This window comes from Halichoeres trimaculatus, unplaced genomic scaffold, assembly GCF_033239565.1.
Source record: "Halichoeres trimaculatus isolate MK-OKI-2021-1 unplaced genomic scaffold, fHalTri1.1 fHalTri1_scaffold_10, whole genome shotgun sequence".
In the NCBI taxonomy this organism is placed as follows: Eukaryota; Metazoa; Chordata; class Actinopteri; order Labriformes; family Labridae; genus Halichoeres; species Halichoeres trimaculatus.
Window position 1 is genome coordinate 21,781,090 of NW_027437187.1, and position 17,364 is coordinate 21,798,453.

At 40.9% G+C, this 17,364-nt stretch overlaps 1 protein-coding gene across 2 annotated transcripts in view; it reads right to left on the minus strand.

Annotated features, from left to right (window-relative positions):
* The window catches only part of tmem266 (transmembrane protein 266), a 32,377-nt gene that overhangs the window by 5,166 nt on the left and 9,847 nt on the right, over positions 1–17,364 (minus strand). For both annotated transcript variants that reach the window (XM_074677033.1, XM_074677034.1), the window contains exons 4-7: positions 16,113–16,301; positions 3,163–3,317; positions 1,058–1,131; positions 58–114 (exon numbers count right to left, since the gene is read on the minus strand). In XM_074677033.1, coding sequence (XP_074533134.1) covers positions 58–114; positions 1,058–1,131; positions 3,163–3,317; positions 16,113–16,301 — 475 coding nt within the window. The remainder of the gene's footprint in view (positions 1–57; positions 115–1,057; positions 1,132–3,162; positions 3,318–16,112; positions 16,302–17,364) is intronic.

Below are 17,364 nucleotides of genomic sequence, written 5' to 3' on the forward strand. Positions count from 1 at the left end.
GACTTTGCAGGAAAGGGGCCCAGAGTAACAGGACTAACGGGACCCATGGGAGCTTACCTCCACTTTGTTCTCTATGTAATCCCATATCCCCAACACCACGATCCTGAACACCGTCTGAGACAGACAGAAGGACGGAGACAGGGACAGAGTGCAGGTTACACACAAGGTAAGACTGAAATAAATACAGACTAACACACTGTATCCAATTATATGCCTTATTTATATGCAACTACAATTCTGATTTTGTTCATCCCTGCACAGCTAATTCATCAATGACATCCTACTCTACTCCTCACAGGTGGCTGGACAGGATTTCATCTAAACAATCAGAGATTCTGCTAGCAGCTGCTTGTGCTGACACAGCAGGGGCTGTAGAGGGCAAACCACTCTCCCTCTGTCTCTTTTTATCTGCTGCATCCATCCTCTAAGCCCCCATCCTCATTTCCCATATCCAAGGTTACACTAGAGAGAAAGAGAAAAAAACACACCCTGCGGTTTCTTCCCGGTCAATGTATCACCGAGGGGTGGCTTTTATTGATAAGTAAAACTTTAGCTACACAAAAGTTAGCAGTAGGGTGTTCTGGTGTAGGGAACTAAGACAAATGTGGCTTGCTGTAAAGAAATGGAAATCAATAGAGCACACCTGCAGCCTTGAAATTATTTAAAACTAGCAGCACAAAAAAGCTCCATCTGCATTTTAAAGTGTTTGTGCTGCGAATCAATGGAAAAACCCGAGGGGGGATCAGCTGTGCCGGCTCTGATAAAAGCAGTTATACATGTTTTCTCAAATCCGAACACTGATGTTGGTTTTTGCCGTGTGATTTGGCTGTCACTTCTGCTAAGTACACTTCTAATGGGGCTGTACACGAGTTCACCTCTCCTCATCAGAATCGAATCAAGCAGTGACAGAGGGCATGGGGCGTTTCAAGGGGTTGTTAGTATTCTAATGAGAAGCTGTCGGTGTACTTCAGTGGCCTCACATACTGCACAACATAGCATTAATGGCCAGGCCGCTGCCTCAGCTGTAAGTGAGACTGGGGGAAACGTAGAGACTCACCTCAGTGAAGAACACAGAGAGAATAGCCAGGCTGATCCAGTGGATGATGCCAGCAAACTGGAAAGCATTATTAACTGTGGGATTAAAACAGAAACACTCATTAATAACAATAACAATGTATTGATTTTAGGCTAGATCCTGTAACTTAAAATGCAGCAAAATAATCAAATTTTCACAACAAAAAAGCACAGACAGATGCACAAAGAAAATCCATAATAATTCACCAAGTACTGTACATGAATGTGTCAATATCCTCCTGTTTATTTATAAGGCTAATTGTGCACAGCCTCAAGAAGTGCTCGGCTGTCAGCGGAGACATTTCTCTTCATGCACCACCTCTTTCCCATTTGTCTTTGTTTGCTGTGTTCAGTGATCTGTCTATCAGTCTATTCATCTTCCTCCAGTCCTCCCCACATTCATCCTCCAGCCAACTCTGGATTGCCCGATTTCTTTGTCTGCTTATCCCCCTTCATGCATTTGTCTTACTCTGCTTTGTCTGCACTGTCAGTCGGTCAGTTAGTCCCAGGAGAATGCTAAAGACTTGACAGCATTTGGATATTGCAGAGGCAACAATCCTGCCAAAGTGCTCTTTACTTAGTCTGTGACACCAAACGGGATCTCAGCTCCTCAAGTCATGAAATATGGCGATGTCTCCACTATGCCAGGTGATGTGGATCAAGGTGAGGTGGCTTGAGGAGAAGTGGTGTGACTTACGTTAGAGAAATAATTATTTAGGACTATTGAGAGCATAATTCAGATGACCATGGATAATAAAAACCTGAGATCCCTTTGCAATAAAAAAAACAATGCAGCAGATGTTAAAGGTCCAAAAGAGAGGCTAGAAGCTGGTACACACTCTTATTTACATGTATGCACGTTTGTGATCTGCTGTGCTCTGTCATATCCTGAAAAGCCCTGATCATTAATATTTAAAAAATAAAAAAAAACATTTTTGTCTAGTATATTTTAAAATAAAGCAAAGCATACTAAAGCATCATATCATTAATATCATATCATATCATATCATATCATATCATATCATATCATATCATATCATATCATATCATATCATATCATATCATATCATATCTTATATTATATTGTACTGATTGCTACAAAATATAGTTGAGGTGATAAAAAAAACCTTTGAAAAACTCATTTCAGTTTAATTCAAGAGATTATGTTAGAGGTAAAATTTAACTTTTTATTTGCTATTTTTTTTAGTTTTTCTGAGTGTGGGTACAGCCCATGAAAATCAAAAAAACAGTTACCTGAAAACTCACGTTTGCTAACGTTACTAAAAGGTAATTCATTCACAGACTGAGGACAGTATGTAGAAAAAACTCATCAAAACTAGTATTACACGCCTGCAGAGATATGGTCAAACATGATACAGCCTAATATTGGTACCACTTCAAATGAATATTATGAATTATGTTTGTTTTTTTATTTGATTAACATTTCACTTTACAAAAACACACTCACTCTCCCACCTAATCAACACAATCCCCCAAACTTGTATACAGGGCACAGCACAGTCTTGAATCATTGACTAGATGAACACGGCAAAACTTACACAAAATAGATGCAGATACATACAGGAAGTGAATTGATACAGACAACACAGGCTCTCCCTCTCTTTTAACTAACACTCTTTGGTCTAGTAAGCTCCTGCCAGAATACTTAACATATTCACGGTCCCACATAATCAAGAGACGGATTCCATATATGATGAAATGTTCTAATTTTCCTTTTAGACCAATATGTCAAATACTCCATGGGAAGCAGGTCAAATATAACCTTGTGGCAGTCTGACAGAGTTGGTGTGTCATGTCATGCCAGCACATAATCTGTTCCTTGTATTTTGAGCATAAGTTTTGTGAACTTCAGTTTATCATTGGTTTTGTGTTGATGCCTTTATTTACTTCCTATGTTTAACTAGAAAAATTGTGCTGAGCTGCCCACTCTTATCCCCCCATCACAATTGTAATGCAAGTCAGGTTCACACACTAAGTAAAACAAACCTCCTCAGAACCATGTCCTTGAATCCACATCCTTATGATCAATGCTCAATAAAAAACAATCAGTACAATAAGGACACTCACACTGCAACAGCTTGGTGTCTATGAGCAGCTCCAGCGTCAGCAGCAGCACCACCAGTATGACACAGGCCACCAGGAAACAGTTAAAGCCCGCTGACAGCAGACAGACCTGCCACAGCGCTGCCCGGCGCCCGCAGCACGGCTTCAGCCAGTTTGACCTGACGAGGAGGCAGAAAGAGACGGAAAGGAAGGAAGTTAGAAGAGATTTGGAAACAAAGGGGATTAATAGTGGGTTACTTTGGTCGTTGCTTAAATTTAGAGACAAACACAGATTGTCCATAACAACAGATCAGCACAGATAAGTACTTCAAAAAGCAAATAAACCTTGGTTTCCACTTCTAAAAAAACAGAGGTAAGAAGGCTCCACTTCATGAAATCTTTGATGCCAAAAATTTAGCAGCAGCACTAAGTTAATGTATAAGTTGTACTCTCACTTGAGGTTTCTTTACATCCAAATGAAACATTTATTACAGAATTTTCTGCAGCCATTCTCCCCCCATGAAAGCTCTCTGTTGAACAGCCACTAGATTGTTTTTGTATATCTTTGGCAACTGATTACTCGACATCTGTTGTAGTCCTCTCTCAAGTGCTGAATCATTTTAGTCTGATCAGAACATGCCTGTTTTTATACCCGCACGCCGCTCCATGTTCCCTCCCTCCATGCTGCTCGGCCAAGACTCAGGAAAAGTGTTTTGGTCAAATACTGTCGCTGTAAATGCCCAACTTGGCAACTGTTTTGTTTACAGGTAGAGGAGTAGCAAGTCTATAGGCTTTTCTGTGTGAGCACTATGACTGACTGGGTGATAACTGCATGTTTTATAGTTCGCCCTGCATGACTGAGAGGCAGCATATACACACCATCTGGAAGGTGCAGTCACTCATAGCACCAAAATGATTGCTTAACTGTGGGACAGCACCTTCATCTGTTTTTTTTCATGACAATGTTTGTGCTCGGATATCTTCATGCCTGCTTTTGAAATGTGACACTTCCTGATCCAGGATGTGTTTTACACATTCTCAAATGCTCACCTCTTTCTCGTTGCTGTATATTTTCCAATAGTTTAGAGTGTGCTGGTGTCCCTTGTGTGCTTGCTTCTTGTCAGAGGACATTGTGCCAGAAGATATGAGTGTCAGACATGCCTTAAATCCATCCCTGCTCCCCCTTCAACTTCCTTCAGTCAGAGATTGTGACTGACTGAGACTCGGGGGGATTTGTGGTCAATAAATAATGACAAATCTCCAGAAGTCACCCAGGGCTTTTCCTTTCTGATAGAGCCTTGCTTCCCACACCAACACTTCTCAGGTGTGCTCTTAGAAAGCGCCACACAGACAAGAAGGTGTGCGTGTGTGTATGTGTTACTATTCACTGTCACCTGTCACCCACAGGAGGGAAGCTACGGGCAAAGTCTGTCAAAGGACAAGAGGGAATACTTTTTTTCCTCTATCCCCTCTTGGTTTAGCTCTGAGGGAAGGTGGCAAACACAGAGAGGGGAAGCCTGGTTCAAAGGCACTGGGGCTCATCCAAGAGTGAACTGGAGAGAGATCCTGGGAGGAGGAAGGGAGAATTTAAGAGAACAAAGAGGGATGCTAATTGTGTTAAAGGATTATTTCAGCTTATTATCATTTAAGTGTTTCTTTCGGTTATTCTACTCAAAATGCAATTGTCAGGACTAAGTGAATGCAGTAATATTGTCTATGGAGTGTACAATAGAAGCAGGAACAACGAACTCATGTGTCAGCTTTACATATTTAGATGTAGGGGTCTTAAATATATACTAATGTTTGTATCTTATTAGTCGGATCACAGATTGCCGGGGAACAATGAATGAAACAATGAAAAAAAATGATCCTGAAATTCAGTGCTGTGAGAAAAAAGGTTTTCATCAAAAAATAATATTTGATCTTGTTGCCACCCTTACAAAGCATTTTTCAAGGAGCAGAATTTCATTGAGTGCTTTAGAAAAGTACTAGCTCAAACTATACAGTATGAAAGTTTTGGATTAAATGAGGCAGTAATGGTAGGGAGACAATTAGTGGTAATAAGACGATTTATCCCTCTGAAAATACAAAGAGATTTATTAGTTTTCACGCTAACCAAACAATTTGTTCTTTCAAACTCAGATTCTCATCAACAAAATCTCCCAGGAATCAAGTTATGATACCTGATTGATACCTGGGGCACCTCGACAGACTCACTTTGAATTTCTTTATCCCTCATCAATGTATTCAAATGTGTGTGAGAGACAATCTGCGAACAATACAGGTGAAAGTTTATGGTCCCAGAGTGGACCCCTGTGGGACCCCACATGTAATTTGGCTTTGTCTAAGAAGCAACCTTCAAAACAAAATAAATGGTTTCTATTGAAAATAAAGGTTTTTACCTTTAATGTTTTTTTGTTTAATAAAAACCATATTCAAGAAAATTTTGAAATAGAATGTAATCATTTACTGTATTTAAGCATCTCAAAAATACTACAAAAACACTTTTTTATACTGGTGTAGATTAAAGAAATCATTTTGTATAAATGTTTTTCTAATAGTCTTTAAAAGATAGGAAACAGATATTGATATATAACTGCTAAAAGAGCATATGACATCAGCTTTTAATCTTCTTGTTCTTCTTTTGTCATAGCATAAATCAAATGTGTGCAAGAGGCTACAGTATTGACTCTCACTTGTTAACAAGAAATGCAGAAATATTGTCATGTCCTGGTGTAGATGTTTTTTTAAGCTTATTAACTACTTCACTAATTGATTGAAACTCAGGTGGCTTAAAAGAGGACTTGATAAATGAAAGTGGCTTACCTTGACAAACAGACATCTTGCTGTCTAATTCCTGAGCAATGTTAACAAAGGAAAACAACTCAATCTTTGAGCCTAGACCAAAAACTCAACCAGAGATTGCTGAAGATAATTTTACTGTAACCAAGGAGTATCACAGCCAGAACTATGACAAAACACACGAAATATTCAACATTGAAGTCCTTCTTTAAGGATGGAACAGAGTGAGGAGATCTCATCGAGCATCACTTTGTAGTTGAACCTCTGCTGAGACACGGTTACATATCCTGACCATCCTCCATCAAGGTCAGCACAGAGGCTGGAGCTGGGCCACGCTGTGTCAGAGCTCTCCTAGAGGCTAACCACTGCACTCAGCCCTCTGCAGCCACCCTCAGCAGTGGCAGCCAGCGCCAACAGATTAGAAGCCCGACACCCAGGGTGACAGAGGGGTGGAGGAAGGTAATGGTGTCATTAGCTGATACCGCAGAGATTTACCCCTGAACCGATTTGTCTACAAGGAACAAAGTCAAACTCCATCTGCAGGTGGAGCAGAGCCAAGAAAAAGCAACATTTACCTAATGATACACCTGACACACAGTCAGCAGACAGTTTTGGACCATTAGTTAAAAAATGGAAGAGAGACCTTGGTTACCTTAAGGACTGAAAAGCATGATTTAACTCATACTGTGTGGACTCATAATTCATTCAGGCCTCTCCCAACAGCCGGGCAGAAAAGGTATTAATTTAATAAACCTGTAAAGAAAAACCCTGTCTGGAAGGGGAGTAAATGGCAGTGATGGATTACTCCAAGCTCTGAAACTTAATTTTAGGGAAATCACTTTAAACCTTGAACGCTGAGGACCTGAAGTATTTATGAAGGAAGTGAGACTGCTTTAGTGGTGGAAGAAAATCACCTCGCTCTCTCCCTGGGTCACAGCAGGAGCGGATCGAATGGGCAATAACTTAAGGGTTGGTCATGCACGCTAACGCACACACAAACACACACACTCACACACGCAGGAAGAACATAACGTAGAGAGGAAATGAGGGATGCAGGGTGGCATGTGCTGTGGACAGGTTCATAAAGACGTCAAGAGGCCTGCAGCTGCTGCAGTAACACACCGAGGGAAGATTGAAGTGCGCCCGACAGCAGCGCACAGTGAGGGGATTAGGTCATGTGACCGATCAATAGCAACCTGCCTGGGATGGAAGTGATGGCATGCTGTACATGAGACCGGCTGCAGCAGAAGGGCCAGAGAGGAGAGAGCAGACAAAGACATCAGCCCGAGTGATGAGCACAGAGGAAGGTGTCGGCCCGCCCTGCTGGGGCCCATTCACACAGGCAGGACAGAGTTTTGGCTCCAGCCCCAGATAAGTGACTCTCCTATCAGGAGGATCATCTTGTTCATTTTACTGTCCCCTGTAATTGAGAGGAGCTAAAATACAATGTAGACTCATTAGGTGCAAGTTAAATGGAAATTAAATCAGAGGTGCCGCTGTGCTGCTGTGTTAAAGGGTGAGGTGGAAGTGCTGCAGAGGGAAAAATTCATTTGGTAGTAATGAGCGTAAAAAGACTCTATCAACTTGTCTACAGTATTGATTGAGACACACATACACAGACATTACCAGCAAATGAACTACTGCAAACACTAGCCTCTCCTTCAAATTGTTTGCGAAGAAAGGGTTCAAACAGAGTCACTCTGAATGACTTTCAGTGCTGTGCGAGGCCTCTGAATAATTGATGGGAACTCTTGATTGATGTCTTGATTGCATATTTACAACAGAGCAACTTTGCTGGGTTAAAAAAAATTCAGCACATCAGGGTACAGACCTGTGGCAGCTGGCACACAATTACATTTGCTTCCTAAATGATTAATAAAGACATAGTTCAAGACTTAGATCACTGTGCCTGCCAGCTGTTCATTTATTCATGTACAGATGCAAATTAAACGAGCTGAATTATTTTTGGAGAAAAACTTTTTCAATGTCCCTTAACCATTTTTTTCTCCTGAGATTTTACCCACGCTCTCACAAATGCAGCAGTGTGACCTTTGATCCCTGCTGGGCAAGGTGTCTTAAAAACAAGTTAAAAAGAGTTGCATTTCCACCTGAGTCTGAATCTGTGATCTTTTTTTTTTTTTTAAACTTATCTAAACATATTTTTACTGACAGAAACAGCATACAGAATCCAATATAAAACAGTTGCATTGTTTTTTTCTCCACCCCCTATCTTAATAAATATATATTTTTGTTTCCCAATATTGCAGCTGGATCAGTACAGCGCTTATCTTGTTTTGTAGTTTGCTATTAGGATAGGATATAGGATTCTAGAAATTATGCTTTTTGATTTGTATTGTGTTCTTTGCTTTGATTATATAATAAACTATGTTTTTTTTTCAGGTAACATGTCATGAATGATTTTCCAAACAAGATTAATTAAATTAATAATAATAATAATAATAATAATAATAATAATAATAATAATAATAATAATAATAATAATAATAATAAAAATTATTATTATTGTTTTTATTATCATTATTATTATTATTATTATTATTATTATTATTATTAATCATAATAATAATATTAGCTTAGCAGCTTTAAAAAAAATGTTTACATAGTGCTTTGACAGTAGTACTAGAAAAAAAACAGATAAAATTTGATTTAAAAAATCAGCTAACATACAGTGAATGAAAGAGCTTGCTGGGGAAAGATGCTCCAAGTGTACAATACATAAAATAAGCAACAGGAACCCAGGCAGTACAAGAACCCAACATTATAAACTCAGACCACGAGGACCAGAGGAAACAAGAAGTAAAAGAATGAAAAAGAAATGAAAAAAAAGAAAAGATAAAGACAACATAAATAATGAAAACATCATAGCATAAAGGCAACAGAGTTTGTTTTAAGAAAAGGTTCAGAAGATGAAACTGATTGTGCGAGCCTTATAACCTCGGGCAGTCATGGGGACCCTGATCAAAAAGACTCTGTCTCCTCTGGTTTTAAACCTTGACTTTGGAACAACCAGGAGGTTCCCATTCGAGGATCTACAGCTGTGGGCCGGCTCATATGGGATCAGTAGATCAGATACGTTGCTTAGAGCCAGCCCTGTGCGTGCTTTAAAAATGATCAGTAAAATCTTAAAATCTATTCTAAAACTAACTGGGAGCCAGTGAAGAGAGACTAAAATAGGAATCATGTGATGCCGTCTATCAAAACCTGTGAGAAAGCCTGGCTGCTGAGTTCTGCACGAATTGGAGGCTTGACAGGGATTTTTGATTTATGCTGGAGAGGCAGAGATTTCAGTAATCTAAATTCGAAAAAAAAAAAAGGTGCATAGATTACCTTTCAAGGTCCGTCTGGGACAAAAATGGATTTAATTTTTGATATGGTGCGACTATGTTATTGACTAAATTTGATAACATGACTTGTGTTCTATGTCTTTGAGGAAGGGAGGGAGGGAGAAATGGACCACTGTATGCCAGCAGACTACTGAACAGGACAGGGTATAAGGATTTTAGAATATTCAAAGTCTTGGTGTTACACCTGTCCCCAAACCTCTTTTATACACACTGTGGGGCATTCAATCAAATCTGTTGTACAGGTTTCCCCCTTTTTAACGTCTGATTCCTGAAAAAGAGCAGGCGAGTTTCTGCCAAACAAAATAAATTCCAACATAACTACTGGCTCAACCCTTCCCTGTGTAACCACTGCTGAGTCATCTGTGTTGTCACAGCCAAAAGAAGCGAAGATGTCCTGAGAGTTGAAAACCAGCGAAGCAATAAATATGCTGAATAAAGTGAAGTATCATGGGCAATCAATTGTACTTTTCAGATTTTCTACATCTCATTGCTATTAATCTCTCACAGTCTCACACCCAGAGAATTGGCAAACACTTTTGCAGCAAATAAACAAATCAAATAAAGAAGGCTAATCAATTACAGTTGCCAATAAAAACTGTCCAGCTTTTGGCACGCCCTCTGAGTTTTCTTTTTCTTCATGAAAATGCATGCAGCTTTCCAGTACAACAAGACCTCTTTGATCTGCAGTCACCTCTCTGCTCCTTGTGTCCTCCAAGCAGAACCAGCAGAGGGGCCTCAGAGCTGGTCTTTGCCAGAAAAATGGGCCACAGATCCTCGGCAAATGGAGATGGATGGGGCTCCATGTGCGGAGCAGCAGACAAGCTGTCCCTGATAAATGGATTTTCACCAGGACACTTGATCTCTCTCGCTCTCAGCCTAAAAAGCAATCTCACACTTTGCATGTCTGTGAATATTAACAAACCCTCAAACCCTGCACTCAAATGTCATCTATTGTGTCGCACATGGTGCCAGGCAGGAGAGACAATTTGATGGAGAGGAATGTTTCTCTCTGTGTTTGAAATAGAGTCAGGGGTGGAGGGCGGCTGGGGGGGATCTTTCTCTCTTTTCAGACATCCATCACCACAGAACAGGTGTAGTATGGCTCTGCTTCCAAAGCCCTGTGAAATATATGCTGCTGCCAAGATTTATACTAGATTCTGGCAAGATCTCGCAGCACTATTTTCTGAAGACCACATGTTTCTAATTATATCATCCACTTCCAACTTCAGTGCTATCAACCCAGCTTTGATTGCAAGCATGTTGCTGGATTAACAAGCTAGCTGCCAGAGAACTTTATTTTCATGAGGGATGTGAGCAATATATAGAGCATTAATCAATCTATACTGGACTCAAGCTTGTCTCAATTCTGACATTTCACCTGTCATCCCACAGCTAAAAAACGTGACTGTCGCTATTTCTCATAGCACAGGCTTAATCCCACAATCTTGTCTAAAACAGACTGATATGACATTTATCAAATGGAGACATTCCTTGTGATCTGCAGCTTTGTGAATGAAATTACAGAGGAGGGTCGCCTAATCCGTCCCCTCCTCCATCTTTCTCTTTATCTCCTCCTCCGCCTCCTCTCTCCTCCAGTCAAAGCGGCAGGTTGACCCATTTGAACCATCTGTCATTGATGCATAGCCTCACACCTCTCAGTCGGGCCCTCGGAGATCAACAGCATACGCTGCTGCTGATGTAGGCAGGAGGATGATCTGCGGATGATAAACTCGGACATGTGCGGGATATGCAGCCTAGAGCCAGGCAGGGAGGTGTTCTTCAGGAGACTATCCAATCTAGAGGTCACAAAAAGAAGTCATAACTGAGCGCAGGAAAAACGCGATCGCTCAGACCGAAAAAAATGATGTGCTTTTATGCAAGCAGCATCTTATAAATAGAGAGAATTATGCAAACACAGATTTGTGGCTGTATCCTTCCTTTAACGGCATCATATAAAAAAATCCTCATTTATTATTGTTTTGTTGTTTTTTTGCACATCTCATAAAAGAAACATGACACCACATATTACGCCGTCTCAGAAACAACTGCAATTGTGTAGTCATCAGAAAAGAAGCAATTAAAAACGCAGGTGTTTCAGACGGACAAATTACTACAATGCAATAGGTGACTAATTTCAAATAACGCTGCCTTCACTCTGGACTTTCCATCAAGTTCTGAAGCTTTCTGTCAAAATCTATCAATCCCAACTCCCATCCAGCTCACCACTGCACAAAATTTTGCAAGTACTGTGTGTGCCCCTTGTGGTCCGCAAGAACATCCACCTCCTACATGATCGCCCACGGCTCCTGATAAAGAGCCACGAGAAGCTGCAATGCAAGCCTAAATGTGCATCACTGGTGTGTTTTCTGTTGCTCTTTTTTTTCCCACATTAAAAATGCAACAAAAACAATTTTAAAGCCTTATCAAGGACAAGCAATCGGCTCTTAGTTTTGCATCATCTGACCACTAGAAAGCTATTTCTTTAGTCTTCATAGTTTTTTGTCCCCTTTCAAGATCCAAATTAAAGCTCTAGTTGAAGACAGAAAAAGGAGAAAAAAATAATATACTGAATGACCAAATTTACCATCAATCATCCTAGGTTTTAAAAGTCATCGCAGCCTTGAAGAAGCAAGTTCTTTGCTTTGTTTTAAGGGCCTTTGATTGTCTCCACAAATTAAAGCCTTACCCGATTAAACACATCCCACCTGTGTGTGTCATTCCTCTGATGTTAAACACGTGAGTCACAGAGGTAACCAGGACCTGTAGTGACAAGCTCACTTTTTCTTTTTCCAAAAGTGCTTCCAAAGAGCTAACTTGTGAACGAAACTGTGATGACAAATACGCCTTGGAATGCCTGTGACCTGAAAATCAGGAATTCCAATCTAAAAAGCTCCTGAACATACTGTAACAAGCACATGAACAACAGATGGCACAATGTTTTCACAAGCTGGTTGCATAATTCGAGGCTCTCTGGACAATGAAGAGGTTATTTCTTTGATCACATCTTAGTTTCCAAGATAAAGAAAATCTGCATTGTTGGATCAATAAGTTCATCAGACTTGTTTTGGCACTGCATGATTTTTCCATTGCACAATGCCAACTCCCAGGGCACCAGGGTGTCATGTGCGTATGAGTGCGAGGGCACAAACTGAGATAATAATTTCGCAGGGCTGCCAGATCCTGCCCTCTGCTGTGGTACTGCCATGCCTGTGTTTTCTGCTCCTTTAGTGGGCAAGCCAGCGTGAAAAAGATCTGAGGTAGAATCAAAGAGTGGGTGTTCAGGACAGGACCCATCTGTCCCTGCCCTCAGTCCCACAGAGCAATGGTCCTGGACTGGGCCAGACCGGGCAAAGTCCAGCCGGACACAGTCAGCTGACACACCGGGGCTTGGATGGCGAAATGCCGGATGCTTTAATTAAGCTTATGCTGTTTGTCGACCTTCTCCGCATGGATGCCAACGTAGCAGCATGCCAAAGGGCTGTGAGTCACGCTTCCTGAGCCCAGAGCAATGGACACAGGCTGCAGGGGGCTCGAGTAGGGGCGTATCCTGTCCCAGGGGTGCTGGGCCCAAAGTAAGGAGATACAGGGATAAGACAACAATATACATGCACATGCACACACACACATATGCACAAAAACATCACCACCACCACAGGGCTCTGACATTTCAGTGAAGCTACGAAGCTAACAGTAATTTTTTTTTTCTGTCACAAATTGACAGCATGGACAGAAGGCTGTCTGGTAGCAAGAAATTGCTGTGTCATGGAGCTGAAATGAACACATCAGTGGACACATTGTCCACTCAGCATGGTGACATTGATAGAGTCATCACCAAATATCCTCTACTGCCATGCCCTGATATGAAACAGGAGCGTGATTCAAAATGTCTTAACTGTGCGAGTAAAAACTTGGGCCATCAGTTTAAATTTAATGTCAGTGTTTTTTGCAACTATACAAATTAAATACAAGTTCTGACTTTGTTTTTAATTTATCTATAATATGTTTTAATTCATTTTCTGGAAATTTCAGAGCAAGAAGTTGAAAGTCTGTGTTAAATGGTGATAAAAACAGATTCTGATGATTACCAAATCATGTAAAAATCTATATTTTGTAAGAGCTAGCAGATACGAAGTGGTTCACTGCTGTGTGAACATACAGTTTAACTTTCCAGAATAATCTTCCTCAGCCTAAAGCTTCAAAAATCTAGGTGTTTCATCATCTCCAGTTCAGTAAGGGAATTACTCTGTAACACCAAACACATTTGATACACAAGTTTTCACTAACATGATAAATAGTTCCTTGAAAACCTGTCAAAAAACCTTTAAAACAAAAAAGACAGAAAACATTCTACCCCAGTGAGAACTATCATACCCCTACAGGCAGCTGAAGTTGTATTTTGACCCTTTCAATAATGGCGGCTCTCAAGAAATCATCCACACACTTTTCTTCAGGAAAATCATTGATAATTTTCAAGAACTGTAGTAAGAATGTTAATTTTTTTTAAACAAGTATTTTCTGCATTACAGAATGTGTTTCCTAAAAACTTTACTTAAAGGTTGCCACTGTACCCAATGTGTCGAATAGGATACAAAAAATATACAATAAACAAAATGACTTTGTAAAAATTTTTATATATTCTGTGAAATGGGTTTATAAACAAAAAAAGAGAAGGAGACAAGATGGTGCCAGTGTATGGCTGCTCGTCTGTCTCTGCTTCTTTTGTGTATGTTTTTGCTGTTCCTGACTCTGATCTTTCAAGAAAATGAGTCTTTGCTGGTTTATGATCGCCAAACTCTCCCAAATCTCCAACATTCTTGCCAACTGTCCTGATTGATAATTACAGACATCAAACTTCACCACTGCTTCTGTCAGGAATCCATATGTTGGAGGCATCTCAGTTGCCATGGCAAGTGAAGCGGTTGGATGGCCAAACTTAAAGGCCCCATATTATGCAAAAATCACTTTATTAAGTCTTTAAGTGAAATTTTCTGGGTCTTTGGCTTTCCTCCCAGCCCACAAAATGTGATATTTAATGACCAAACCTGTACTTAGTAGTGCTTGTGAATGTAAAATCCTGACCTAAAACGAGCTGTTTGGATTTTGGGGATTTACCGACGTCAGTGATTCCCTTTTTTGACCAATCAGGACCAAGTCTGACTTGATTGGTCCACCAGAGCAGATACCCCCACACCTCCTCCCCACCCACTCCCCTCCCCACTGCTGGAGAGAAATCTCTCCAGCAGTGGGGAGGAGAATGCCAAAGTTGAAGAGCCATCACTGCTCTATTTTTGGCTGTAAACAGCCACATAGTTCCATGCACAAGCTTCCCATCTCGGAAGAAGACAAGTCTAAGGGGCTAGAGTTCATTGATCAAGGAAATGTGCCAGCTACACTCAGTAAAACTGTGCATGTGTGTGCTAGTCACTTCACGGCTGACTGCTTTTCCAACTTTGGACAGTACAACAGAGGGCTAGGGAATAGACTGGTCCTGAATCCAGGCACATTACCAACCATCCACCAACAAACCTCGGAAATGTGAGTATTTTAAATGCTGTGTGCTGTGGAGCAGATGTAAGAGCTTTTCCTCAGTGTCCCCCCTGTCTCTGTGTTAGCTTCAGGATGCTAACTTTAGCTGCAGTTTGCTTGTTGTTTTAGCCTGTAATGTTTCTGTAAACTAGCTTAGCTGTTTTCTTAACATTGTGCACTCAGAGCTCTTGGCACCGCTCTCAGTGGCGGAAGGGCGGGGTTATCAGTGGTGGCCCATTTACATATGAAGGCCACGCCCACTAAATCAGAGCATTCTGAACAGAGGGGCTATGAGAGCCTGGAAACAATGCTGCTGTGCTTGATTTATTGGCTTTTTGGACCAAAACATGTACCTATGTACCATGTATCTACCATTTTATGAAGACATAATTGATCTATATTAAACTGCAGAAAAGGAGCATAATATGGGACCTTTGAGGTTGCTACAGCACTTTGTTCACAGCTGTGGTTGTTTTTAAAAGTGCTTTATAAATAAAGTTGTTATGGATGGTATGGTACATCTCAGCTCTAAATAGTTTACATTTTCCAGTTGTTTTTTGATGGTTCAGGATTTAAAAGGTTAAGAAAACCTGAAATAATCTCTGTACAAGGTGGACAAGGCCAAAAACCAGTATTGGATGACCATGATCTCCACGCCTTTAGGCAGACATGGCTCTGCCGTTGAAATCACAGCATTGTCTCAAAATCTCTACCAAAAACCAATGCCTGTGATTATAGTCAGTGGTTGCATCTACAAATACAGGCTCAAACCGTACCATGAAAAGAGGAAACCATTTATCAACATGAACCAGAAATGCTGGTATTTTATCTAACATAGTTAGGATAGGCAGAGTGGAAAACTCTCCTGTGGTCTGATACATGGAAAAAAAAGAGCTTTTTGGGGGGGAGAAAATATTTAACACTGCCGTTATTACCACCATTATTAAGAGGAGAGACTAACCAACTTGTTATTAATGCAAGGTTTAAAAGTTATCGTTCATGATGGTGTGACAATGCAATTTACACATCATGATTAGATTACAGATCTTAAAAGACACCCTCAGTGCTGAATACAGGTTGTAGAGCGACATGTTGCTCTCCAGTCTCTGCCTTTTACAGCAAAGACCTTGCATGCTTCACCAAGATAAATGCAAAACTACAGGATGGCTCTGCTTGAAACTGTTTGTCCTACATCAAGTGAGACAGGGACAACATTTAACTTTCAAAACTCCAGAAACAAAAGAGAGTCTGTTTAATTGTCAGTGGTTTCTTTCAGCTTACCCCTCTCTGTTGTCCTCATCGTCTGGGTTTGAGATGAGCTGGGATCCAGCGAGGGAAATGTCCAGCGCAGCCAAAGGCAAGTCTCTGTAGGCCAAGCTGACCAGCTGGACGGGAGCCACACACTGGTTGTCCTCCTCTACCTGCTGGGAGATCACCTCCAGCTCTGAGCCCCGGGCCTGGGGAGGAGCCCTGCGGCACACAGTCAACAACAAGAGCAGTATCAGACAACAGCATGTCATGACTTTTATCCTTGTTTTAGCTGATTATAAACAACCTAAATTTGGTACCTGCCTGATGTCACCTTTTTGCAGTGGAGGAATATCACAGCAAAGATGGTAGACCTGCAGTGAAAGGTTGTATGGAGGTGTGCTGTTGATTTGAATTAACTGTTGTAGCCACTTGGAAAATGCTCAAGGCTGTAGAGTGTAATAATAACTGCAGGGACCATGCTTAATTTTGATGAATATAAACACAAACATTGGGGGAGGTTTCTTGTTTTCAGTGTTTGCTGGCATCCTCAACAAGGACACATTTACCTGGCAAGTGATAACAAGTTGATCTGCATTTCTCGTTAGCAGAGAATACAGGAGAGTAAGTCTCAAAGCAAAGGAAACATGCCCATTTGCATTCCAGAGGAGTTAAAAAATAGGAGGTTCTTAATTTAAAAGATTGCAGTTAGGCTTTTACGATGAAGTACCATCTTTCAGACTTCTTTACACAGCTTTCATACTGTTTAAGCTGAATTAAAACTATTAAAGTAGCTGCAAAACAAGCATCATTATCACACAAAAGTTTTACCCCTGGTTTTGCCATCTTCATCAAAAACTGTTCTTTTTCTCAAGGTTTTCTATATTTGGCAGAACCACACAAAAGAGTCATCTTTCTGTCATTGACGGTCTAAAACTTGGGAGTGCAGGGTGGGCTGTGATCACACAAACCCAGCCAATAGCGCACAAGGAGAAGTCACCCTGGAACAGGAGTCTAACACCGTGTTGGCAGGCGTCCCAGTGCAGCCAGTGTGGAGGCATCAATAACTCCAGTGCTTAACAGAGGAGGAAGGCATTGATTACAACAAAGGGGGAACAAAGGCCATCAGGCGGCTGGATTCTACAACCTCTGAGCTGGAGGTGAAACAAAGTGGGAGGAAACAGTTTGTAGAAGATCACTGAGCAGATCCACCCTTCTGATACATGCTAATGTAGGCAGGCCTGGAGAGGAGGATAGGTCCTTCCTTTTCCTTTTTCCTGCTTTG